At 42.7% G+C, this 27574-nt stretch overlaps 1 protein-coding gene across 7 annotated transcripts in view; it reads left to right on the top strand.

The window, feature by feature from the left end:
* LPIN1 (lipin 1) overlaps positions 1 to 27574 on the top strand; it is a 265282-nt gene that overhangs the window by 191308 nt on the left and 46400 nt on the right. For 6 of the 7 annotated variants that reach the window (XM_073625360.1, XM_073625361.1, XM_073625367.1 and 3 more), the window contains 4 exons: positions 2442 to 2511; positions 20693 to 20770; positions 20936 to 21028; positions 25757 to 25836. In XM_073625360.1, coding sequence (XP_073481461.1) covers positions 2442 to 2511; positions 20693 to 20770; positions 20936 to 21028; positions 25757 to 25836 — 321 coding nt within the window. The remainder of the gene's footprint in view (positions 1 to 2441; positions 2512 to 20692; positions 20771 to 20935; positions 21029 to 25756; positions 25837 to 27574) is intronic. The other variant, XM_073625362.1, reaches the window with a different exon arrangement.

Raw genomic sequence — 27574 nt, 5'->3', positions numbered from 1 at the left:
CCCTGATGGGTTTTACCTCCTCTTTTTGTTCCCTGCAAAGTAAAAGCATAATGGGCTAGTATGCATCGCATTCTAGCCCATTATGTGCCACTTACCTGCAAAAGAAGTCCGCGATGTCCACACTGGTGGTCACATCCATCTTCACCCCTCTTCCTTCTGGGGCTGTAGACTCCGGCTCTGTGACTGGCCAGAGTCGTGTGACATCACTCCCATGGGCGCGGGAGCCGATGGTCACGGCACAGGCCCTTTAGAAATGGCACGATCATGCCCTTTCTTCAGTGCGCATGCGCCGATGATGTTGGCACAAGCGTATATGGTAAATATCTCTTAAACCGTGCAGATTTAGGAGATATTTGGGAAAAGTGGTGTGTAAGGGTTTACAACCACTTTAAGTCTCAGTCTGTCATTACAAGCTATGTATTTGTCTTGGCACTACACAGTATTCCCTGCCTGTTTTCAACTCACTGATTTGATTATATTCATTTCCATGGTAACGGCATAAAAGTGCTGAAACAATGGTGCTATAAACTCGTAGCTGACTTTTCACACCTGTGTCCCGTCTTATTTACATATATGCAAAAACAGCTGTACTATGCCCTATGAATAATTCATGGAGCATATCATTATTATTGTCCTCTACTCTTGAGGAGCGCAGTGCTCAACAAGCTAATATGACCTTTGAAACATTTTTAGAGAACTAACCTGACGGTATTAAAAGAGAAATATGGGATTCTTTATTTTTTCAGAATCATACTTACCTAGGTGGATGCAGCATCTGTCCCCCGCAGGCTCTAACGTTGAGAACTGAGACATCAAAGACTGCCGATCGATCGGTTCTCAGGGCTCTGTGAGCAGAAAGCTTGGTACTGTAACCATGGGTGTCTACTCTGCTCAATCCCCCCCCAAGCTGTGGAGGGGGGAGGGAACGGCCGGCTCAGGCTCGCTGACAGGCTGAGCCGGGTGCTGGTCCAGGCATGTGGGCAGATCCCGATCCCCAGTGTCCGAACCTAGACCGGCTCTGTGACGTCAGCAGACAGCAGACTTCAGCCCGCTGTCTGCTGAAAATGGGTCACAGGAGTGCAGAACGAACTGCACTTCTGTGATCCATAAGAGGAGTACAGCCAAATGAGCTTTGGTTGTACGTCTTCTTTAAACACAAAACCAAAACTGTAATGCATTGCAGCTTACCAATCATTTGATGTGATGGCTGCATTTGTTTTTTCCTTGTTTTTTCCTCGTGATGATTTGGCCAGTAACACACCTCCTGTATTAGAGTGCCCACACTCTGGATGAAGGAGCAAAAGAGACACCTTTTGGATAGCAGCATTGTCAGTCTGGGGGGAGGGAAGTGTTAGATGCACTAGCAGATTTAAATACACTAACAAATTGAAGATAAGCTCCATCGAATACTTTATAAGCAGTTACAGCAAGAGTTTATTTTATACTTTTGGGAAAAGGGTTTTACATTAATAATAGCTGATCCTTGTAAGCACCCCTGTCAGTGGTAATTGGTTTGTCTCATCACTTTACCGGCTACATCTGCAGGACAGCTTGTTCTGTTGAAAAAAAAAAAAAAAAAACAGATTTACTGGCTGTATCACCAGGTGAAAATAAAAGAAAGAAAGAAAGAAAGCCTGAAAAAGATTACAATGCAGATGCAGCCATCACATCTAAGAATTGGTAAGCTGCAATATAAAAAATGTTTGCTTTTCATGTTTTTTTTTTTTTTTTGTTTTATTCTTCTTATTGTTGTGTTTTTTTTTTTTTTTTTTTTTGTTTTTTATGTGCAAGTTACAAACTTGGAAACATTCAGCACTATAAATGCATCAACACCAGTGGACAATGCAGCTTCCATATACCATTGTGACATAATAATTTAAATAAATGGCAATATATTACATAATAAGCACTTTCATCTCCAAATAATAGCTCCCCTAAAGTACAGGGATCAAACACCTTATGTGCTCACAAGGGTCTTCAGTGCTCAGTAGTAGCAGATCCTCCACAAGAACTTCTATTGCAGACAATCTGTTGCAGTGGACTTGTCATTTATCCAACCTCACCACACATTTTCCAATGTAGTTGGCACACCTCTACTATTATATGTAGCCTTATACAATGGTAATGCTTTATTTACCAGCGCCTTCCAAGCCAAAATGGTAAGGGCCACCGGTTTCTTCCATGACAGAATTATTATTTTACGTGCAAAATAGAGGAGTAGGGTGAGTAGCGTGTGGATCACCTTTTCGGGAGCTAGCGGGTCTACCAGGCTCAATAGACTTTGCTTTCAGGTTTAACACCACTTTTGTTTTGCCTTGTAAAAGTGAATAATTTGATGAATAATAATCACTGTTACATTACAGACTTTTATTTGATGTCACTTGTATTTTGTATTCTTGATGTGAAATGTGATGGATGATTTTTTTTTTTGTCCTCCTTAGATACTACAATTGGCCTACAGCCGCCCCTCTGCTCCTGGCCATGCAGGCTTTCCAGAAACCATTGCCTAAGGTACTAAAACAAGGTTATGAGTGCAGAAGAAAGCTTCTTCTTTCTTTCTTTTTTTTTTTTTTTTTTTTTTATCCAAACAAACTTGTCACAAAAGAAATATGAAGGCTACTATTGCTTATCTTATTTCTGGTAGGGCTAGTGATCCGGCTGACCCTCTTGCTTCAATACTTTGATTACTTTGGCTTGTTTTGAGTCAGCGACCCAAAGCCAAAGGGTCACCACGATAGTGGAGAATTGTCAGAAGAAAACAAGCAGTGATAGCCCCTCGTGTTCCTTTCATGACAGTTTACCTGTAGCTCTATTGTCAATCCATGAAACCTCCTCTCATCATTATTGTATCTTCACAAGCCACATACAGTTTTGGTAGTTTATTTTGAGAACCAATATGTAGGCATTTTGGGACGTATACTGTCATTAAGAGCATACAAAAAAGCCTTTCAATATGGTAGTAGTTTACTATGTAATGCCAAAAAAAGTGCAGGCTCCCCCAAAAAATTCACAATAACAATACCAAACCAACTCAAGTGTATGCAAAGCGATATGTGCTAATATACATCTATTCAAATTATATAAAGGACTTTCAAAAGGACTGCGTACAAAGAAATGTGTATACCCTTTCATATACAGGTTGGTTGGGTATTGTTTATCAAGCTTTTTGCTGCGCTTGATTTTTTTGGAATACAATTAAATGTCAGAGTTCACATGGAAGGCCCGTTTTGCACGGGTTTCAGCTTGTAAAACAGCAGTGTGAACAGCAAGCTGTGACAAACATTTGCAGAGCTTTCCGCAAGCTTTGTTGAAGCTTTAAGTTCCATTTAGCTCTAGTTTGTAAATGTTGAACATGCATCCTAATGGGAGTGTTGATTGCCACTTTAAGCAAGTTCCTAGCAGGGTTCAACATGCTTTCAACAAACTTCAAGAAGTTCTGAAACCTGCTAGCAGCTGGCTTAGAGTGGCAATCAACACTTCCATTAGGATGTGTGTTCAACATTTAGAAACTGGAGCTGAATGGTATTTTAAAAGCTTCAACAAAGCATGGTGAAAGTGTGAAACAGGCCTCCGGGTTTAGTATGGTAGTAGTATTGAGCAGTGGGTTGCCTACTCCCAGAAAACTGATTGTAATTTACTAGAGACCCCTACCACACTTTAGGTTGGTCAGCTTTTCGTGATAACATAGCGTTAAGCCTAGTACACACTAGTATTTTTTTTTTTTTTCCTTCAACCCAGCAGGGTTGAAGGAAAAAAAATTAAAGAGCTCGGGATGAGCCGCTGTAATAACTATGCAATGTTAGTACAGCGATCTCCCCTGCTGAGCTGTTCTGAGAGGGGGGCGGCCCCTCTTGCAAGAAGACTCCGGTCAGTGCTCTCAGTCATTGGCTGAGAGAGCTGATCGGGAGTTGACCTATTTTGGTCATGAATATTCGACAGAAGCCGGCCGGCTGCCATACACAAGGCTCGATTGTTAGCCAGTTTCTATTGAACCGACCAATGCCATCCGATATTTGGCCCGTGTGTACTTGGCTTAAAGCGAAGTTCCACCCAGAAATTGAAGTTCCGCTGATCGTATTCCTCCCCCCTTCCGGTGTCACATTTGGCACCTTTCAGGGGGGGCGCTGATACCTGTCAAATCCAGGTATTTGCTCCCACTTCCGGCGAAAGAGCACCGCACATTGTGCAGCGAACTACGCCATGTCCCCAACCCCCCCCCCCCCACCCCACTGACTTCTGGGAGATGCACAGGTCCCAGGAGACAGCAGGGACCATTCAGAACGCACAGCGCAACTTGCACATGCGCAGTAGGGAACCAGGAGTGAAGCCGAAAGTCTTCGCTGCCTGATTCCCTTACAAGGAATGGCGGCGGCAGCAACGATCTGAAGAACGGCTTTGGGTGCCGACATCGCGGGGTCCCTGGACAGGTAAGTGTCCATGTATTAAAAGTCAGCAGCTACAGTATTTGTAGCTGCTGACTTTAATTTTTTTTTTTCCCAGGTGGAACTCCTCTTTAAGTATGAGTACAGTTTCTGCCTCAGAAAGGATTTTTCAACTGCAGTAGGCTGACCAGTAAGATTATTATTATTTTTATTATTATACAAGATTTATATCACACCAACAGTGCAGCACTTTACAATACAAAGGGAGACAGTATAGTTACAATACAGTTCAATGCAAGAGCCCTGCTTGTGAGAGCTTACATGTAACTATCTCAATGGACACCAGCTTACACCAGTCCATAGTCACTTGGGTCTTCGCTTCAGGAAAGGCCTGAAAGTGCACTTAAGGCCTCTTGCATACAATACTCATGTTTGAGCATCTACTTTTTCCAGACAACTTTTTTTTTTTTTTTTTTTATTTGCACGCATGAGGCGTAAATTACTGACCAAAAATGCTAATTTTTAAATTATTTTTCTTTACTGAAGAATGCACGGCGCTTGTTTACACGCCTGTGTGCATAGGCACATTACAATTAATGGGCTGTATTTTAGCTCAATAAAACAAAAAAGCTGTACTGAGCTTTTTCGAACTGCAGTGTGCAAGAGGCCTAAGAATGCCAGAAAATGAAGTATTTTGTCCATAACATTTCAGTGATGTACGATGATGTGGTTGGCTCGCTTCACCTATTTTGTGTTTGTGTCCTGCTTTGTGTAGCATAACCCATTTTTGTCTTTGCCAACATTCTCAGATTAGGAATTTACACCACATTTTGAAATAGATCATAAAAAAAAAAAAAAAAAAAATAGAACTTTTGGCTTCCCATTAACCACTTCAGGTCTGGGCCAATTCGGACATTCCTCTCCTACATGTAAAAAAACATTTTTTTATTGCTAGAAAAGGACTTGGACTTAAGCAGAGGCCCTAGAGAATAAAACGGTGGGCGTTGCATATTTTTATGTCACACGATATTTGTGCAGCGGTTTTTCATACCTACATTTTTTAGAAAAAATACACTTTAATGAATTTTAATGCACAAAAATACAATATAATTCTCAATTGTTTGTTAAATTATAAAACACGTTGTTACGCTGAGTAAATGGGTATCAAACATGTCCTGCTTTAAAATAGCCTCCACCTGTGGAACAGCGCCAAATTACCATACCTAAAAAAATCTCAGCGATACCTCACATGTCTGGTGCGATCGTCGTTTACATATGCACAGGGGACCTATGTGCATGTTGGCATGTGTGTATGAGGAACGGGGACTTTTTTTCATTTACATTTTTATTCTTCTTTTTACTTTTTTTTTTTTTTTTTTTTTTTAATACTGTACCTTTTTAACTTTTTTTTTTTTTAATCAACTTTATTGCTATTACAAGGGATGAACAACATCCCTTGTAATAGCATGGGCCGTGACAGGTCCTCTTTATGGAGAGATGTGGTATCTGATAGACCCCAGATCTCTCCTCTGGCCTCAGATCAGATTGGTCTGATTGGCTGCTTTACTGCTCGGTAACGGTCAGGTAAACAAAGAACAGAAACGGGAAGTGAGCAAACCCTCATCGCTTCCTGTTTCTGACATCACACAGTGAGAGGAGCAATCTCACCGTTCCTCTCACTGTGTGCCTAGAGCTGGATGCCCCTGGTCGCATCTTCACGGACTCCCCGATCGCGCAGGAGAGCCTGGTAAAGATGGTGCCGGCGGGAGGGGGTGGAACCCCCTTCCACTACCTTTTAAAGTAATCCTGCACCTCGTTATCTGCTCAGATTACTTATATTTTGTGCAGAATCACTGGCCCTAAAGAATGATATCTAGATCATTGCTGCAGCGATGACCGAGATATCACGCTTTCCGTCCGAGGGCGTTTATAAACGTACAGCGGACGGGGAGTGGTTAAACAAAAATATGTGCTGCAGCATTTAATGATGAGGACATCTTTTCTTCGTTTTTCCTTATTCCCCTGGCAAAGTCCCACAAATACCTGTTGAGCCTGCCTGTGAAGTCTAATGCAGCTTCATGTTGGGGATGAGCAATGATGCCGCACTGTTCCTGAATTCAGAGCAGTAGTCACTCCCATGCAGGCTAAAACTGCTTACACTACTTTGGGATGAAAAGATGTTGCAGGGAGAGTGGCTATTGGCATTGTCACTGTAAGCTTGTCATTTAGCATCCGGCTACACCTAGACCTGTCCACTGTTGCCAAATCTCTCCTATTGTGAGCTGCAGTGTCTGGGACGGAGAGCATGTGAGACGCATACAAAGGGGGATTTGGCTGTCAGGGAAGGTAAATTATATGTTTTTTGTTTTTTCATTTTATGAGATGTTTGCATCCTAGTAACTGATTTTGGTACTTGTTTAGACTGTCATGGGGAGTTTAGTTGTACTTTATTTGGTTCAAATTAGTCCAGTTTTTAGCAGAAGCGTTAACTCTTTTGTACTCAAAACTGGGGCCACTCCATGAAAATCTGGGGCTGTTGTCCATGTATCATTCTAATATCATGTTATGAGAAGCACCGACTGGTAGTTTGAGCTGTTAATAGCAGAGTTTTAGTAGATGGCAAGCAAGCTGTTCATAGCAAGAGATCTTAACTGTAGTGGGCACTTACCAGCCCTGTACTTGTACACTGGCAGCTCACAAAGTCTTAGTGAGCTGTTAAAGTGACAATAAAACGATAACACATATCCACTATTTAAAGTGGTTGTAAACTCAAATAATTACTATTGCCAGCCCCTCTGTTCTATCAATTTATCCTACAGAGTGTACATGTTTGAATAAAACAATGCCTCTTACTATCTTCTCTCAGATGTTTTCTGGCCATCACATAGCCTCCGGCTGCTCTCCTCCTTCGATCTAAGGGCTACAGTGGGAGGGGCTGCGATCCCCCTCTGACATCAGCCAGGGAGGTCACGTGACTGCTGTGCTGTCTGCTCAGCCCCTCCCACTGTAGCCCTTAGCTGGCGGCTCTCCTCGGAGGAGGAGAGCCGCCAGAGGTCACGTGACTGGCCAGAGAAAATCTGAGATAAGGTATTTAGAGGCAATGTTTTATACAAACATTTACACAGTGTAGGATGGCTTGATAGAAAAGAGGGGTTGGCAAGTAATCAGAGGAGATGGCTCACACACACAGGAGCTGGACCTGACAGGCAGGAAGGGAGGGGGAGAGAGGCGAGCAGTGGGATGACAGAGGCACATAAACTGACCACGGCAATCATGGCTCCGCAGCCATGATAACCGTGGTCAGCACACTAAGGGGGACACAGGAACCGGCACGATCAACCAGGTTTTTTACAGCAGAGAGAGACAGATTCAACAGCACAAGCACTGTGCTGTTTAACCTGTTATAAGGGAACAGTATCTCCTCTTTTTTTCTTTTAAGGGTTATAACCTCTTTAATTGTCCTCCAATCTGTTTTTCATTACATTTTCTTACTGTGTTTTTCTGCCTCCTTGTAACATCCTCTGTGAGCTCCTGAACCTCTCTTTTCTCCCTCAATCCTGTCTGTTTGAAATGAGCAGTGTCCATTAGCTGCAGTCATGTACACTGCCTTATGCACACTACACATCCTATAGTTCATAGTCCATCATGGGAGTGAGTAGGGAAAGGTGGCTATGCTCTTCCTCACAGTGGGACCATGGAGAACGAATATGGCCACCCTTAAACAGGAAGTCACATCACAGCAGCAAACATATAAAAGAAAAAAAAAAAAAGAATCTGGAGATTGAGAGCAATAGAAGGTACCTTTTTCAGTTAAGAATACATATATGAATAGAATGGGTATTTTCTTTTTTTTTAAACCAGAATTTTAACCACTTGCCGCCTGCCATATAGCAGAATGACGGCGGAAAAGTGGTTTCAATATCCTGACCGGACGTCATATGATGTGATCAGGATATTAAGACGCTGCGTGCCCCCGGGGGCGCGCATCGTGGCGATCGTTATTGCGGTGTGGCAGTCTGACACACCGCAACTCCGATCTAGGTAAAGAGTCTCTGACGGAGACTCTTTACCACGTGATCAGCCTTGTCCAATCATGGCTGATCACGATGTAAATAGGAAGAGCCGGTGATCGAGTGAGTAGAGGAGAGCCGATCGGCTGCTCTCCTGACAGGGGGGTCTGTGCTGATTGTTTATCAGCACAGCCCATCCTTGGATCCCGCCCAGGGCCACCATCATGCCGCCCAGGACCACCATCATGCCGCCCAGGACCACCAGGATGGCCATCCACACTGGACCACCAGGTATGCCCCCCCTAGACCCCCAGGGAAATACTAATTGGTGCCCAGCAGCTGCCAATCAATGCCCACTCACAATGCCTACCACTGCCAGTGCCACCAGGGATGCCCATCAGTGCCGCCTATCAGTGCCCAGCAGTGCCGCCTATCAGTACCACCCATAAGAACCCATCTTTGCAGCCTTTCAGTGCGCATCAGTGTCACCTATCAATGCCCATGAGTGCCCATCAGTGCTGCATATCAGTGCCGCCTACCAGTTCCCGTCTGTGCCGCATATCCGTGCCCATCGCCAGTGCCCACTCATTGGTGCCACCTCATCAGTGCCGCCTTATCAGTGCCCATCGGTGAAAGAAAAAACGTACTTATTTACAACATTTTATAACAGAAACAAAAGCAAAACGTTTATTTTTTTCAAAATTTTCGGTCTTTCTTTATTTGTTTAGAAAAAAAATAAAAACCGCAGAGGTGATCAAATACCACCAAAAGAAAGCTCTATTTGTGGGAACAAAATGATAAAAATTTAGTTTGGGTACAGTGATGGATAACCGTGCAATTGTCATTCAAACTGCGACAGCACTGAAAGCTGAAAATTGGTCTGGGCAGGAAGGTGTCTAAGTGCCCTGTATTGAAGTGGTAAAGACTACTTTGAGATTTAATACTGAACATGGCCGTTTTATTTTTTTGCGTGCATAGCTTTCTAAATACTAAGAAAACCAATCTTGTTTGATAAGGGTCGAGAGTGGCATCTTGCTATACTGGCAAGTTTGAATTTTTTGGCTGGTATCAAAATTTTCATTCTGAGGAGTTCCCATAGTGGCCTACAGGTGGCGCCCCTTCCATAGCCTTCAGAACTTTACCTGCACTTGCTGTAAACTTCACTAATAGGAAAATATGATGCAGTTTTTGGAAGTACAGTCTTATTACAGGATCATAAAATAAGAGTGGTTACAGGGGAACTAAATGCCACATCAGTTCTTTCCTTCACCATTTTTCTTTCCTTTTTTCTTTTCAAAAACAAACACTAATGATTAAAATACATGGACTTTAGCAGATTCAAGCTCCATTCAGTCTCTTGGTAGAGAAAGTTAGTTCAGTGGTGTCAGTAGGAAGGAAGCTGAATGCGTCAAGGTTGCCACAAGTAATAATAAGAAATTCAAAATGAGTCAGTACAGCACATATTGCCGTGACCTAACACTATGGGGGAGATTTTCTAAAACAAGCGCACACAGAATCAGGTACAGCTGTGCAAAGTACCCAATCAGCTTCTAACTTCAGCTACTTCAATTGGCTTTAACAATAAAACCTAGAAGCTGATTGGTTACTGTGTACACCTGTTTTAGTAAATCTCTCCCTTTATAGTTTTTAATTGGGTACTTTTTCTAGTGGGAAAGAGGAAATAAACACTGCTCTGAACTCTCTCATATAACTTACAGCCTGGACAAAGATGGCACGGTCTGTGTCTGCCAGGTGCATTGTGGGGGGTTTTATAGAAGCAAACACTGCAGAGGGTGTGCTGTTTTCCATTAGGTAGAGGCAGCAGGGTGTAAAGTCTGCTATGTAATAAGCAAAATTGTCAGCCACTATTTGCTTATCTGATTACAGGCTGTGCGTAAAAGCAGCACACATGCTGAATGATTGATTACGATGATTTCCATGAAAGTGATTGTAAACGATCACCTTGTAAAACAACCCACTCAGTTTGAAATAGGAGTGAAAGGCAAAGCATTTGTATATAGATTTTCCCCCTTTTTTAATAAGTGATCACATTCCCTCTGTTCCCTCTGTTCTCAGCTGCATAAGAGTACTGACCACGGTGTGCTCTCCTGCTTATCGTGGTCAGTTTTTAATAGGAAAGAAGAGGGACTAGCAGGAACTCCAGGGATTTCACATAAAGGAAGTAGTACAAAGAGAACAGGAGACTTTTTCATACAAGTACATGGTACAACAGGCAAGTATCGGGAATATGAAACCAAAGAAGGGCAACAAAGCTAAAAAAGGGTCTGGAGGATCTTAGTTATGAGGAAAGGTTGTGAGCACTGAACTTATTCTCTCTGGAGAAGAGACGCTTGAGAGGGGATATGATTTCAGTTTACAAATACCATATTGGTGACCTCACGATAGGGATAAAACTTTTTTGCGGAAGGAAGTTTAATAAGACACATGGCCACTTATTGAAATTAGAAAAAAAGAGGTTTAACCTTAAACTATGTAGAGGGTTCTTTACTGTAAGAGCGACAAGGATGTGGAATTCCCTTCCACAGGCGGTGGTCTCAGTGGGGAGCATCGATAGTTTCAAGAAACTATTAGATAATCACCTGAATGACCACAACATACAGGGATATACAATGTAATACTGACATATAATCACACACATAGGTTGGACTTGATGGACTTGTGTCTTTTTTCAACCTCACCTACTATGTAACTATGTGACACTTTAAAGTGGTTGTAAACCCTTACATATATCCAGTGAAGTAACTAGTCTCAGGCAGTGGTGGCTGGTGTTTTTTTTTTTTGGAGGGGGGCGGCAAACAACCACCCCTTTCCCCCTCCTGTGTCCTCTCCTCCTCGCTTCCGCCATGCGGCTCCTCCCCTCCTCCTAGGTGTCCAATAGGATCTCCTGTCCTTTCAGCCAATCGAGTGACGGGTCTCATACTCGCTTCCTGATCGGCCGGGAGTAGGACCAGTGTTAGAATAGCGAATATTCATTCGCTATTCTAACACATCTTGGTGGGCTGTGAGTGCATTCTCTGCGCCCGGAGTCCACACTATTTTGAAGCCTATTAGAGCCTCTGGCTCTAATCAGTGCTTCAAAAAAATGCCCCCGCCACTGTAATTCATGCGCCCGGCGTCCTGCAAGGGGCTGGATGCATTGGATAGGGGGGGCAGAGGCATGGATAGGATGGGAGGTGGTGCCTGTGCACCCTTAATGGACGGGCTTCCCTTGGTCTCAGGTACTACACAGAGATCAAACCAATCCTCCTACATCAATTGTACCTGTTTTATGGGCAGCCGTCTTAACCCTACATCCATTCAAACTGCAAGATTTACACAGGATCTCTCAGTTTTTTACCTATTAGATGGGCACCTTAACAACCACAACATACAGGGGTATACAATGTACTATTAACATATAAGCACACACACAGGTTGGACTGGATGGACTTTGTGTCTTTTTATAACCTCACCAACTATGTAACTATGAGAGCTGAAGTTACATCAATAAGAGCTCTGGAATCTGATTGGAGGGAATTGCCGCCCCCCTTCACACAGCACACAGCTGAGGCTGTCAATCGGCTGGAGGTCCCTCCCCTGTCACCTTTTTTTTTTCTCTTGGTGTCAGGAAAACTCCTCAGAAGTAATTCATGATGATGGCAGAGCAAAGAAGCAGCAGACAGAAATGACGGTTAGTGCTCTGGATTGAGACAAGTACACACTATAGAAGGGTACACTTTGTTCATATTTCATCTCTGAGGTTTACAACCACTTTAAGTAAATTATTGTATATTAAAAAAAAACATATTTAATTGAGGGTTTAGGTTTACACAAATATATATCACATACATGTTTAATATGAAGTATTGTGTTAAAAGGGCACAACCTATGTAATCTAAAATGGAAAATTGACAGAATGGTTGTTTGTCAGGCAAAATAATAGAGCTATGAAAGACAAAAACAGAACAATGCTTGTTACTAAAATAATAGAACTATTCAGCTGGTGTCTCCAGAGAGCAAAACAAATAATTTGGGGAAAAATGTAATAATCCTGCAGTGTGAATGTGAGTTTATGTCCCCCTGCGGTACTGTAAATGAGGAACTCGGCTCCCCAGTTGTGATTCTAATTACAGCCAGCAGAGTGCAGAAGAGGCAGGACTAATATCATAGCACAGCTAAACAAGACATGGCGTGCCTATCTGTGCACTGTAATATTATGTTTGTTCCTCAAAAGCAGATGTTTCTATGCCTGCTGGGAGCTGGGGAGTAAAAACACCTTAGGATGCTCATAGATGGCCAGATATCATACCAGAGTGACCAGAGGGAATAAATCTGCTGGTCATGAGCAACATGACCTGACAAAAATGATTTCAACACTTTGGCAGTAGCATGTGTTATGTTTTTCCTCCTTCCTTCTACATACAGTGATGGATCAAGTCTCTTGCAGGAAAATGCTCCAATGCAGCCAAAGGTTTATTGCAGGGTTAGGCAACCCTGGAAAGGTGGAGATCTACCAAAACAACACGGAAGAGATGAAAGATCACCAGGGTACAGCAAAGCCCAATTATCTTTTATTTTTTATTTCAGTTACTTATATAGCCCTGTCAATTTACGCAGCGCATTACATATACATTATACATTCACATCAGTCCCTACCCTCAAGGAGCTTACAATCTAAGGCCCCTAACTCACATTCATACATACTAGGGGCAATTTAGACATGATCCAATTAACCTACCAGCATGTCTTTGGAGTGTGGTAGAAAACCAGAGTACCCGGAGGAAACCCACGCAGGCACAGGGAGAACATGCAAACTCCAAGCAGATAGTGTCATTGTTGAGATTTGAACCAGCGACCCTTCTTACTGCTAGGTGAAAGTGCTATCCACTACACCACTGTGCGGCCCCCAATTAAAAGTAAGGAAGGTTTGAAGTATACAGGGGTCAGGCGTAAGTCAAGTAGAGTTTAGGGATCAGTAGTAAGTAACAGTGTTTAGAGGTTAGTAGTATGTAAAACAGAGGTCAGTAGTAAATATCGCAAAGCACAGGGATCAGTAGTGAGTAACTCAGAGGTTAATATTATGTAATGCAGATTACAGAGGTCAGTGGTATGTAACACACAGTGCAAAGGATCAGGCGCTAATCCCACAGAGTGAACCACAAAAGGTCAGTTGGAAGTCTAACCGAGTGCAGAGATCAGTAGTAGAAAACAGAGTTTAGAGATTAGTAGTATGTATGGTAGATTGCAGGGGTCAGTAGTATATAAGGAACAGTGCAGAGGTCATTGGTATGTAACACTCCGTGCAGAGGTAAAATACCACCCTTCCAGCACAAATATCTACTTCAAAGTCAAAATCACCCAGAGTTCGAATTCCCCCTTCCTCTGTAAAATTCATTTACTAAACCTCAGATGGAGCAGCACCCAGCAGAGTGAGGGAAGTCGTCCTAGGTGAGGGAAGCCCCCCTAGGTGAGGGAAGTCCTCCTAGGTCCCCCCCCCCCCCCCCCCCCCGCAATAATAGCCACTGGCAATAATCGCAGGTAAAATCTGACAGTCTGGTTGTACCCAGGTTGATTGATCAATCAATCAACTTGGGTACATTCAGCCTGCCCATACATGGTTAGAATCTCAGCCAGTTCCTGATGAACCACCCGAGATTTAAACTCGTCTATGGCTGGCTTAAAGCAGAACTTTACCCATAACAAATTGTTAAAAAAAAAAATCTTTAGCAAGGAGCGTACATTCCATATTAATAATAATGCTACCAAAATTAGTGTGTGCTGTAAATCCAGAATTGTTCCTGTTTCTTCTTGCTGGAGGCTGCCATTTTGCAAAAACGCCCAGAGCCCCTGAACAGCAGTAAATCAGAAAGCAGAACTAAACCCATCAATTTAATAGTTTTAAAAAACAGTTACATTCCTGGAATGCCGGGATTGCTAACTGTAACATTTGATTGTGTCCTCAACCAAACTGTCAAACCATCAAATAGCTGGTGTCATAACTGATTACATGTGCAGCATCATTGCAGTTGCAGATCAAACAGAAGCATCTTCCTTGACTGTAAAGGATAGGAGGGTTTAATTCTGCTATAAGGCTGTCAGCAGATCGGCCTCTACAAATTCGGCAGTTTCTAAAAATAGAGAGCAACTGAGCATGTGCAGAACAGGGGAGACTTTGTATTACTGGATTTTAAGCAGTATAGACACTTATTTTTAATTTTTTACATAGCCATACCCAGTGACGGCTGCACATGCAGGGCGCACAGGTGACGCCCCCCCTCCCAATCCATGCGCCTGTCCCCTAATCTACATGTAGGGCGCCGGACGCATGGATTTCAACTTTTTTTTTTTGGAAGCACATGATCAGCCTGAAGTGATCTAGCAGGACCTAATTTTCTGACTAAAGTTCCACTTTAAAGCGGAGTTCCAGCCTGGGTGAAAAAAAAATGAAAGTCAGCAGCTACAAATACTATAGCTGTTGACTTTTAATATAGGGACACTTACCTGTCCAGGGAGCCCGCGATGTCGGCACCCAAAGCCGACCTGTCCATCGGTTCTGGTTGCAGGCATAGGGCATCCTTACTAAGGGAAACAGGAAGTGAAGCCTTACGGCTTCACAGCCTGCTTCCTACTCCGCATGTGTGAGTCGCACGGCGCATCCTGAATGGTCCGATTGTCTTCTGGGACACACACAGGTCCCAGAAGGCAACGGAGGGGAAGGAGGAGGGTAACATACCAAAAAGCTATGAAGAAAAAAAATATCCAAAAACGAGGGGGGTGGGGGTGTTCTTCTTTTTTTTTTAAACTGAGTTCAATTTGTGCCTGGAACTCTGCTTCAAGTAGCTACAGCAACTGGTAACTTTTCTAAGCACCCCCAGCAGTGTTATGATTTTTCTCTAACTCTCCTGTAATTGTCACTTTTACTAGCCAGCTTGTAAATCTGGAGGAAAAAAAAATATATAGACCTATGAAAAACCAAAAAAAGAAAAAAAAAAAAAAAAGCTTAATGCTGTTATTGTAGTTAACGCCATGCAGTTACCATAATGCATTGTTCAGTTAAGAGGGCTTTTAAATTTCAAAATGGTGGTTATTTGTTCAGTAAACAGGCAAGTCACACGGGGTGGATCTGCTCAGCGGGGGATGGCTCCATTGATCCCCGCTGAGCAGGCGGATGATGACAGGTCCGTCTCCGCTCACTGTGCAGGGACGGACCTGTCAGAGCTCCGCTGTTCTCTATGTGAAGATCGGATGAAAACTGACAGCATGTGCATTTTTAGCCGATCCCATCTGACCTGCTTGACGGATGCTGAACGTATCGCCATCCTTCTGTTTTCAGCGGATCTTGTCGGATCGGATGGCAGGCGGGTGTCATCGGACACATTTCAGCTGACATCCGCCTGAAAAACGGATAGGCAGGTCTTTGTGGGCCGATCGTATGAAAGGGGCCTTAGTTGTACTGCTTATCACTGGAAAGAAGTCCGTGGTAGATTACTTTTCAGAGGGCGGTATAGCAGCGGAACTGACAGGCGTTCAGGAGGCGCTACTACAGAGCTCCTGATTGTCTATCTCTTGTCCTTTTTTTTTTTGTACTTTTTTTGTTATTTGCTGAATGGCAATTTTAGATTGTAGGACTGCATGACGACTGCGAGCCAAGCATTCGGATTCAGCAGTTCCGCCTGTCTAACCCCCAGTTAAAAATGCCATGTCCGCGAAGCAAAGCATTATAACCATGGTTTGGGTTCAGCCCTGTCTGGCTGTATTGTTACAATTCAGGTAGACGGCCAAAAGGTGGTAAAACAGCGGCTCTGCTGCTTGTTTTTACTGCCCTCCTGGCTGCTTGTCTGAAAGAGTGCTACGAATTAGTATGCTTCAATATATCGCTTTTTTGTTCTTGTGTTTAGATACACTTTACGTATACAAGCTTTATGCATAGATGACAAATTAATATTCAATATGCTGTATAAAGATAGTTCCTTAACATATGGCACACAGATCCATTTAATAGAACATTTCTTACAATTGTAATACTTCTGACTTCCATCTGTCTTCCAGCAATAAAAGTTTTATAAAGGGGGGGCGGGGGGGTCATTCCCTCTTAAATAACTCAGCAGTGTGCCAGAGCTTTACCACTCGGAGCAAAGGATCTTCATTTATGAGGTTAGGAGCGAACGATTGTTGGCAGAAAGAGAAAAGCTTTGTGCTGCATGATGGAGTTGGTTGCTACGGGAAACTCATTATTCATATAGAAACATAATTGAGCAGCCCTATTGTCAGATGCTTTTTCATAAGGACAGATTGGTCGCACAGCAATATTTTCCATTAGAACTCGCTTTGTTTATCCCGAGAATAATAAGACATGAATCATGTAATTACCCATTATAGCTGTGCGCCATTCTCTCTCCCTGGATAGGAACAGAATTATTTGTTTGAGAATGTCCCCCCCCCCCCCACCCCCCCACCCCCCTGCACAATGGCTGATTATCTAATCTGGAAGCTACGGCTATTCAAACAAGCTTAGTATTTATACAGAGCTGTTTACTGGAGCTAGGTATAGTCCATGGCGCCATATCTCTCTCTTCCAGATATTGACAATACAGTTATAGAATACATGTGGGCACGTCTGTATGTAGAGCTGTATTTCAGAAATAAATAGGAAAACATAAGATGGTTATACAGTAGATGTTAAAGCTGAACTCCGGGATAAATAAAAGTCCTCTCTTGCAGTGGAGCTGCTTCCTTATGGTAAAGGGTTAACTGCCCATTTATGTCTAGGGGGTGGGAATAGCAGTTTTACTTACTCAATCCTGCACTGCTAAACCCATTTCTACTCCACACTGCAGCTGTCATCGGAACAGATGCAGGGACCCTAGCCTTGCATTGGATGTGGGGACACCAAGAGAGAGTCCTGTGCTGGAGTGTAGCAATGTCCTACCTCCCAACTTTTTGAGATGGGAATGAGAGACACCTATCAGCAAAAGTATGCAGGCATAGGACACACCCCTTACCACTTGTACAAAATTGGTTAAACCCACAAGTCCTTTTTTTTTTACCACTACTATTCCTTTTATATTGGCTTTTGGAATTTACAAATGCAGCAATTTAGAAATCAGATGAAAGGTTTAGCACTGGGAAACACTTTTTGATAGATAAAAAGTGCATTTTATATAGAACTACATAGATCAGATCCAAATGAGGGACAGAGGGACATTCCTCGAAATCAGGGACAGTCCCTCGAAATCAGGGATAGTTGGGAGCTATGGCAAAGCACTGTTTCCTGGGGGAGGATCAGATAAGTTCTTGGCTTATATAAGTAAATCTATGCCAGCCCCTCTATTAGAGCCTGGCATAGCACAATGTGTAAGTCTTCTATAAAAACAAGGCTTGTAAATAACTATTTAGAGCGATCTTCAGGCCAGTCACATGACTCGCGGCCACTGTACAGCTCCGATGGATGTCTTCTGCAGGAGGGGCCGAGATCTCCCTCTGATGTCATGGCCACTCGGCCCCTCCTGCAGCAGCCCTGGAAACCGTCCGACTGTCATGTTACGGTTTAGAGGGGGGCAGATTACACAACACAAGCACTGTGCTGTTTAATCTGCTTTAAGGGACCAGGATTTGCATTTTTTTGGGGGGGTTTACAACCACTTTAAAATTCAGTACATGTGGATGGTTTCCAGAGAACATTACAATGCACATTTATTATCCTCAAACAGTTCATGGTTCCATTGTATCTCTTTCGCATTTTTCATCACACACTGGAAGGGGACATCTTGTGAGTTATACCAGTAAATGCTGCATCCAATTTAGTTGGCGTTCTCTTGTGTGTTTGTTCTAGTCGCAGGCAATGCCAGAGCGGTACCAAGGGAAACACGCATGCCTCGCCTAGTCTATAAGAATGTTTTTTTTTTTTTTTTTATCCAGTTTTCTTTCTGCCCACAATATTGTTTTTTCCAGTGCTTTGCCCTTTGCTTTTCATGGGCTGTAACCTAAATTACTGCCATCTTTATTGTAAATAATAAGCAAACAGTTGTTTATCCAGAACAGATGAAATAAAACAAAGATTCGGTAGAGTCTTTACGTTTTAATGTTCTTTTAAAGCTGGTCCTTTCCTAAGGGTTTAGACCAGGGGTCCCAAACTGGCGGCCCTCCAGCTGTTGCAAAACTACAAGTCCCGTCATGCCTCTGCCTGTGGGAGCCATGCTTGTAACTGTCAGCCTTGCAATGCCTCATGGGACTTGTAGTTTCGCAACAGCTGGAGGGCCCCCAGTTTGAGACCCCTGGTTTAGACTGAGGGGGCCAAAAATAAATAAAGTTGTATCTACATTCTACGAAATCTTTGCTGTGTTACCACCACTGGGGTCCACAAAGCCTCTTCCCTGAAAATCTCCTTGCCAGGATCTTCATCTTCTAAATCATGCACATCAGACTGTCTGACCATTCCAACAGGAAAGGCTTTAACAGAGCATGGCCAGAAGACTTTCCATAGAGAGGCAGTGCAACTTCTAGCGGCCACACAGCAAAGCTCAACATCGAAAACTTCACCCAAAACATACATGTTGTTATTTTTTTGTGTGGGTCCTAGAAAATCGAGTCACTTGCTGGCATCTTATGAAGATTCCACTGGTGAGATTTCCATGCAGTAGTTTGCATCCTCCATCCACAATGACATATTAAAGGCATCTCCTACACCTGGCCTCCCGAATAACTTCACTATTGTACATGAAGAAGAAGCTACTGTGGAAGTGTGACACCATCTCTAGGCTTTTTAATATCCTTGGCATTCAGGGTAAAACTGAAAATTGTGGTAGGTCTATCTCTTACCACTGATGTCCCCAGAACAGCAGGTGATTCAATTTTCCAACTGCTAAAACTGAAACGTCAATTTTTGTGCAGCGTTCATCAGCTTATTGGTGGATGGTAACAATGGAAATACACAATGGCTACTTTTATATCCTAATGCCCTAAGTCCATCCTTTAATGGAGTTCTTCTTGCAGTTCTGACTCTGTCTTATTTTGTCGTTTTGTCCTTTGTGTACTGCCTCTTGCCAACATTTAAAACAGACCAAACCCCAATTTGCCAAATCTTCATCTAGATGCAGCCAAAATACAGTTGTTCCCAATCAAAGACAGTTCCTGGGGACACCACCTCACATAGTGAAAATATAGAAGGGTGCCGCCCTCTTTAGGTTCACTACCTCTTTTTGGAGGTAACCAAACCATACAGGGTTTGTGTCACCTGATGAGGAATACATATTTCCATTGCTCGCTCATTTTTTAGTGGTACATGGGTGATTGTTTGGCCAAGTTGTATTCTCACAGCCCTTGGCACCCTTTACTGACCAAAACTATGTAGACTTTCTGCATTGTAATGCTTGTACAGGCCATTGTGAATTGTTCTGCCTTTTTTCATTGTAGAACTACATTTTCTGTTATAAAACCTCAATAAAATTACTAAACAGAAAATATAGAAGGATCTTGGAATGTTGGCAAGTGTAACTTCCTAATTACATCATTCATCAGGGCATTTCCCTTTTAACTAAATGCATTTAAAAGGACTGGTAAATCCAACATTTTCTCAGCTAAGCACACCCTTCTGCCTGCATGCCTGAGCTAGGGGCAGACGGATTCCTGGAAGTAAATGATACATGAATCATCTGCCCTTTTTCAAGATGGCTGCAGCAAGAAATGCAAGGGGGGAGGGTGTTTCCCAAAGTGATTTCCCAATCGAAAATGGATAGATGGACGAGTTTGCTTTGAATATTAAAAAATGAATTAAATAGCATTTTCAGGTTGTGGTCCTCAGATACAGTTGAGTTCTGCGCTAACTGCAGTTTGCAGGGAGGTCTATGACCTGGATATGGTGTCTGGCAGGGTGGACAGGGTCACAAATCCTTAGGCAGATAAAATTAGTTTCCATATATGTGCTAACTTTCTAACTGCATGCCTGGAGTTTATCCTTAAGAGTCTAGTGGGAGATCAAACACAATGGAGTTGATTTACTAAAACTTTAGCAAAATCTGGTGCGGCTGTGCATAGAAACCAATCGGCTTCTAGGTTTTTTTTTTTTTTGTCAAAGCTTAATTAAACAAGCTGAAGTTAGAAGCTGATTAGCTACCATGCATAGCTGCACCAGATTTTCCAGTGCTGTTTCTCCTACAATGGAATAATCCTTTTTGGGTGAAGTTGTCCTTGGCAAACATTTCATCTCCATCGAGTGTTCATGTCTGTATGTAACTCCAAATACTAACACATTTTTATGTTTTTCTTTTTCTTGTTTTTTTTTTTTTTGTGTTTTTTTTCAAGTACTCTTGCTTTGATTTCGTCTGTGCTCTGGTAGATTCCATTAGATTTTGTTTTTCTAGTCTCTGTGGCCAGCAGACAGTATGTATGTTTCTCATACCTGTGCTTGCTTGTCATTGGTTCATTGCTTTCTACATGTTTCTTTTTGGTTGGCCTATTATTTCATTCATTTAGATGTTTTTCTGTTTTTTGCTTTTTTCTTCTTTTTTTTTTCCTTTTACTGTGGTCACCGTGCATTTATCACAGGTCACTGTGGACACTTTGATGAGAGACAAGATGCCAAAAAAGGGAGGCAGGTGGTGGTTCTCCTGGCGTGGACGGAACAGCAACAATAAAGTAGTAAGTCTGACAAGCTGAACAATGTCTTTTCATGTCTTGTGGCTTAAATAGATTATATTATGTAACTGACTAAGCTGTTTAGGCCCTAAAGCCCAACTCTGGGAAACTCTGCAACTCCCTTGTAATGGGACTGCACCCACACCGAAAGGGTTAACTGCTACTTTAGGTCTAGGAGGCAGTAAAAGGAAGAGTAACTTACCTGATCCTTCTTGCTGCTAGACCAGTCCCTTCAGTATCTTCTCACCCATGCGCCAGCGGTCTAAGGTCATCAAGACTGAGGCAGGGTCCATAGCTCTGCATTGGGCATGATGATGCTGAGGGACAGTCCATCGGTGTAACATGAGGAGCACCATCTGCCACTGAAGCGGAGTATCAGTTGCTTTAAAGTAGAAGTTCACCCTAATACTAAAATCTCTAAATCTACTGGCATCCACAATCTAAGAGTAACCTTTCTAGTCCTGTATAGAAGTGGTCCTTTGCTTGCCTCTATCCGGCCCTTGGGGCACTATTCCACCCACAACTGACACCAAGGATGGGGCACTATTCCTCCCACTGACACCAAGGATGGGGCACTACTTCTCTCACTGACACCAAGGATGGGGCACTATTCCTCCCACTGACACCAAGGATGGGCTTCTATTCCTCCCACCGATATTAATAGGGCACTATTCCTTCCACTAAAACCAATGATGGGGCATTGTTTACTCCCACTGGCCACAGTCCAGCCCCCATCAAGTCTGAAGGACAGTAAACCGGCCCAATGTTTAGAAAATTTGGAGACCACTGCTGTAAAGTAAAAATTGCTATACATACCTTTTCTGAAACCGATCCGGTCTCCAGCGGTGGAAGCTCTGTGCAGGAGACAGCCGACAACGGCTGCCAAGTGACATCACCTATTGAGTTTCTATGGGGCTTCCGTTGTCGGCTGTGACTTCTGCACCCACCTCCACAGAGAAGCCGCTGCTGACAGCTCAGCATAGAATCGAACCGGAGCGGCTTCAGAAAAGGTAGGTTTAGCGATTTCTTCTTTACAGGGCCAGATAGGTTAGTCTTAGATTTTGGATGCCAGTAGATTAGTAACAGGCCTCATGTTCACTGCTACTGGTAAACGGACGTTTAGGAGCAGTTAGGTTTTTTTTTCAGCTGCCCCTGAACTCTCCTCTATGTTATCTTATCAGTACGTGTACACAGGGTCGTTTATAGTCGTTTCTAGGCAGGTGAGTTTAGAAGCAGTTTTTGGAACGCAAAAAAATGCGTTCAGGACAGATGTTCAGAGGCATTTGAAACGCCAAATGCCTGTAACAGCTTGTAAACGCTGCTAAACGCTTTAACTTATTTTCAGATGTTTTTCATTTTAACAAATAAAATAAAAAATAATATATATATATTTTTTTGTTTTTAAAACACCTCTAGACGCAAACACGTCATGTAAACGCGGCTAAACTGACATTTTTAGACGTCTGTTTCTATCTTGTCAAGGTAAATTGTTCAGGAGAAGTTAAACAGCGTGCCGTGTACATGAAGTTTTAGGGGAAACTTCTACTTTAACTCTTCTGTAGAATAAACAAGCAGTGAACCCTTGCCGTTGCATATTTAATATTTACCAGAGTTTGGCTTTAAAGGAAGCATGGCATGAGGGAAACCTCTAGGCTGCCATTGCTAACCTCTCCTTCTGAAAATGCAAGTTGCCTGGCTGTCATGCTGATTTTCTAGTTTAATACCTTGAGTCACTGACCCAAAACGAGTATACAGAGAAGGATTTCTGTTGGTTTTTTTTCTGACTTTATAGAGCTGCATCAATCAGGAAAGCAAGAGTCTATAAGAGTAATAAATAAAATAGGAAGTTTATTAAAAATGCACATACAGCAGTAAGAATGCCTTAAAGTGGCTTAAGCCCTTACATATACTGTATCCAATGAAGTTGGACCTATTTATCTGCAATCTTCTTTTCTCTACATCCATTCAAAGTGCAGAATTTATAAAGCTTGTCTGGCAGTTCAGAAAAAGGGGGAGTATTGTTGAAGTCTCACTCTGCAGAGCTCAGTGAGTTGAGCTCTGAGAGCTGATTGGAGGAAAGGGACACCCTTCTACACACAGGAACAGAGCTGAGGCTGTCAATCAGCTGGAGGTCCCTCCCCTGTCTCCATTTTTCTCATGGTGTCAGGAAAACCTGTCAAAAGTAGCTTCTGCTGATAGCAGAGGAACTAAGAAGCAGACAGAAATGACAATTAGTGCTTTTAATTGAGACAAGTACACACTATAGAGGGATATGCTTTGTTCTTATTTCATGTCTGAGGTTTACAACTACTTTAACTACAGACCATGAGAACAATATTAGCCTTATGGGTAAGTTCTGTAGTGCAGAATAAATCAAGGAATTCTCACTGCTGTTTGTGGATCTTTGAATAAACCACCCGTTTTGTGTATGTCATCTTGTGGACTCTGCTTTCCTGTTTGGTTCAATAGCTCAGCTTGGCAAAGCTTTAGGGTCAGAGCACTAAGAAGGAGTTGCGGCGTGTTGTTTCCCTGCAGCAGTCTCTCATTTATATCCTGCTCTGTATGCTTGTACCATGTCAGGAAGGTGGTGGTTCAGTATAAGTGCCATACAGTGGGTATTTTTAGAAGAGGGTCAGCAATGGCAGGCCTGGTACTTATCTCATTATAGGATTACATTACCGCTTCAAGGTTTCCCAATATGATGGAAGGACATGCATGTTTTGTTTTTTTTTTCTTTGGCGGGGGGATTCCAAATGTGCATTTGGGACTTCTTATTAGTGTTAATAGACAGCTGAGGTCCTATAATAATGAACAGTAGCCCTCCTGTTTAATTGCTGTTTTTGTGATCAATGTAGCAGCTGGTGAAAGTGAATATAAATAACTTTGTTTTGTATCTAATATACGACTACAGACTTCTTTCCTATCTAATCACCTTTATGAGCTGCATCAATTATGCAAGATAGAGCTGAGAATTTTTTTGTGTTTCTGCCCAGTGTTCTAAAAGAAAAAAGCTAAAAAACAAAAACAAAGAACAGTTGTCAAATAGTCAGTTCCTCAAAACCTGAGAACATCTGAAATCATGAAGGGCTCAACTTGTCAAATATGAAAAGCCTTCTTCAATCCAGACTCAGGCTGCTGTAGGCACAGACAGATCAATTAGATGTTCTTCAACACTTCATTGATGTTGGTGCCACTCTACAGCTCCAGTTTTTAAGTTTTGGATAGAGTAGGTAAGGGTTAAAAGACCTGTAAGGTGTTTTTTTTTTTTTTTTTTTGTAAAATAAAAGTTTACCTTCTGTAGCATGTTACTTGTTAGGCCTACACATGGGGCAGACTCGGTTATGATCAGCAGAGGATCTGTCTGCTGATTCCCTGCTGATCAGAGCAGAGCGGGCAGATGAGAGGTCCATGTCTGCTCAGTTTCTGCAGAGAAAACATGGACAGAGCTTTATGGGCGGAATGGATTCTGCTGTCCGTTTACACCCAACTGCCCTCCAACCTGATCCAATTCGCCTAGACAGAGGACAACGGATCCTCCAGTATTTTTTTCGCGGACCAGATTGGATCGGAGGTAGGTGAGTGTACACGGACTTAAGTCCTATTAAAAAAACAAACCGAACAAACAATAATTGCACATTTTTAGCCTGCAAAAAAATGCACATTTATTATTTTTTCTTTTAAGATTGCTTAAAAAACCCCAAACTTTATGTATTTTCTTAAAGTAGAGACCTTGGAGAACAAAAATAGTGGATTTAGGTTAATTTTAGAGTACAAAAACACAATATATTACCCTATTTTTAGTAAAATATAAATGATAAGGTGTACTGTGAATAGATACCCGTCATGTCAAGCTTTACATTTGCATGTGCTTGCTAAACAACAGCCTATATTTTCTATAGGCGATGCTTTAAAAGCCCCAACAGGTCATCAGTAAATTAGAATTTAGTTTTTAAGTCCAACGCTAGACATTTTTTGACAAGTAAGAAAGGTTAAAACCTCTCCAGCCTACTGTCTTTGTCCTTGCCTATCTCACCAGGATAGGAAGTAAGGGGAGAGATCTCTAGAAGGGATACATACAGCAATACAAATATTTGTTGTCCGAAGAGTGGCAAAGGGTTAGAACAGCTGTCAGGTCCTGTTTGTTGGTATTGCAATTCAGGAAATTTCCTCTCCTTTCCTGTTATGGTAGAATGCAATGCATCAGGGAGTTGCCAGAAAGAAAGTTCGGTGAAATCATATCAGAAGCTGTAGAGCCAACAGTAAAAACCTGACAGAGGTTCTTTCTCATCGCGCTCTTTCCAAAAAACAAAAAACAAAAAAAAACAGTCTTTGCTTGGTCATAAGCCAGTTAACCTGCTAGTATGTTTTTGGTTTGTGGTGTGAAAACCACACAAACATAGAGGGCATGCAGATAGTCTTGTTCAGTAGTGATCACAGGACTCCAGTGCTGAAATCTAAAGCTTCAATTAGTTGGCCTTCTCTGCCAGAGAATGTGAAAATCTGCATTTGTAATTTCCCATACCTATCCTGTACAAAATCCACATCTTCCACCGCCTTCCTTTTCATTTCCTTTGTTAATACATTGTGCAATACCTGTTTTAAAGATCTGCTTTGACCCGTAAAGAATTTGACATCTGGAATAGAGATAATGTCTTCAGTGCCTCGAACCACATTTCCGTGCACACTTCCTCAACCATATATAATAACTGGCCTAACCATTCTTTTTATTAGGAGTCTAAAGCAGAGCAAGGCTTGAATGGAAAAGGACTTTACACTGGCGATCAGGCTCCTGGCATCAGCATGGAAAAAAGGTCAGTAATAAACACCTGTTGGGGTTGATTTACTAAAGGTATATAAGCTGTTCACTTTGTAAGTGAATTTTCTCCAGGACTTAGTGAAATTTATCATGTGTAAGGAAAGAAAAAAAAAACGAAAAAAAGGGCATATTTTTTTGCACAATTGGATGATGGAACTCCGCATTCACTAATCTCTAGGGCAGGGGTCTCAAACTGGCGACCCTCCAGCTGTTGCAAAACTACAAGTCCCTTGAGGCATTGCAAGGCTGACAGTTACAAGCATGACTCCCACCGGCAGAGGCATGATGGGACTTGTAGTTTCGTGACAGCTGGAGGGCCGCCAGTTTGAGACCCCTGCTCTAGGGTCAGTTCCCTTGCAAAGTGAATAGTCTATTTAGTAAATCAACTCCATTGTGTTCATAGTACAAACACACATAATAAATAAAACTAGTCTGTGTATGTCAGTACAGTGCTCGTATGGCTGTTTGTACCCCTGATTCTCCCCTATCACAGCAGAATCCCTAAGGGCTCATTCAGACAGGCAGTCAGACCTGTCCTTAGATCTGAGCCGCTGTCTGCTGCTTGTGAATCCACATCAGAGCTGCGTGCAGGCAGCCCATAGAAGTGGATGCACACGCGGAGGCTGCATGGACACAACATGTGACTTGCAGGCAGGAGCGAGTGCACTGATCTGAATGTAGACACTGTGGGGTTGATTTACTAAACCTGGAGAGTGCAAAATCTGGTGCAGCTCTGCAAAGAAACATATTGGCTTCCAGTTTTTTTTGTCAAAGCCTAATTGGAAAGGATGAAATTAGAAGCTGATTGGTAACCATGCACAGCTGCTCCAGATCTTGCTCCAGATATCTCACTCTCCAGTTTTAGTAAATCAACCCCCATGTGTTTTGATCCCTTCACCTGCTCCTCTGTGTATGTCAAATATTAATGTGATTGCGTTTGTGCAGCTGCTGATACATCCACTTCTATAGGCTATGCACGCAACTCCGAGGCAGATCCACACGCAGCAGACAGAAGCTCAGTGCAAAAGATGGGTCTTAATTCCCATCTTAAAGAGGAAGCAAACCCTGATGGATTTTACTTCCTCTTTTTTCTCCTGCAAAGTAAAAGCATAATGGGCTAGTATGCATTTACCTGCAAACGATGCCTGCGATGTCCCCGAGGTCCCCGTTGGTGGCCTCATCCATCTTTACCCGTCTTCATTCCGGGGCCGTGCACTCTGGCTCTGTGGCTGTCTGAAGTCGCGTGACATCACTCCCGCGCATGCACGCGGGAGCTGACGGTCAAGGCACGGGCCCTTTAGAAATGGCACAATCGTGCCCTTTCTTCAGTGCGCATGCGCCAATGACGTCATCGGCGCAAGCGTTTATGGTAAATATCTCCTAAACTGTGCAGGTTTAGGAGATATTTCCAGTACCTACAGATAAGCCTTATTATAGGCTTACCTGTAGGGAAAAATAGTGTGTAAGGGTTTACAACCAGTTTAATGAGTCCAGAAGCTCTTCAAGTCCTTCTTTCAGCAGCTCAGCTGTTTCTGCTCCCCCTTCTCCGCAGTGACTCGGCAACCTCCCAGCCCTCCAATCTCACACAGAGGAGTGCATATGCACAGTTCTGCCAGTGCCTCTCTATTTTCTGGGGCTAAGTGGCAGCATAAATCCAAACGGTATCTTAAAAAAAAATGAGTAAGATCTTGCATCATCCTGCCAAAATGACCGTTCTCTGCTGTTTGCACTCT

The sequence above is a fragment of the Aquarana catesbeiana genome, linkage group LG04 (assembly GCF_042186555.1).
Source record: "Aquarana catesbeiana isolate 2022-GZ linkage group LG04, ASM4218655v1, whole genome shotgun sequence".
NCBI lineage: Eukaryota > Metazoa > Chordata > Amphibia > Anura > Ranidae > Aquarana > Aquarana catesbeiana.
Note: the sequence above shows the minus strand (reverse complement) of the source record. Positions and strands in the feature narration are given on the sequence as shown.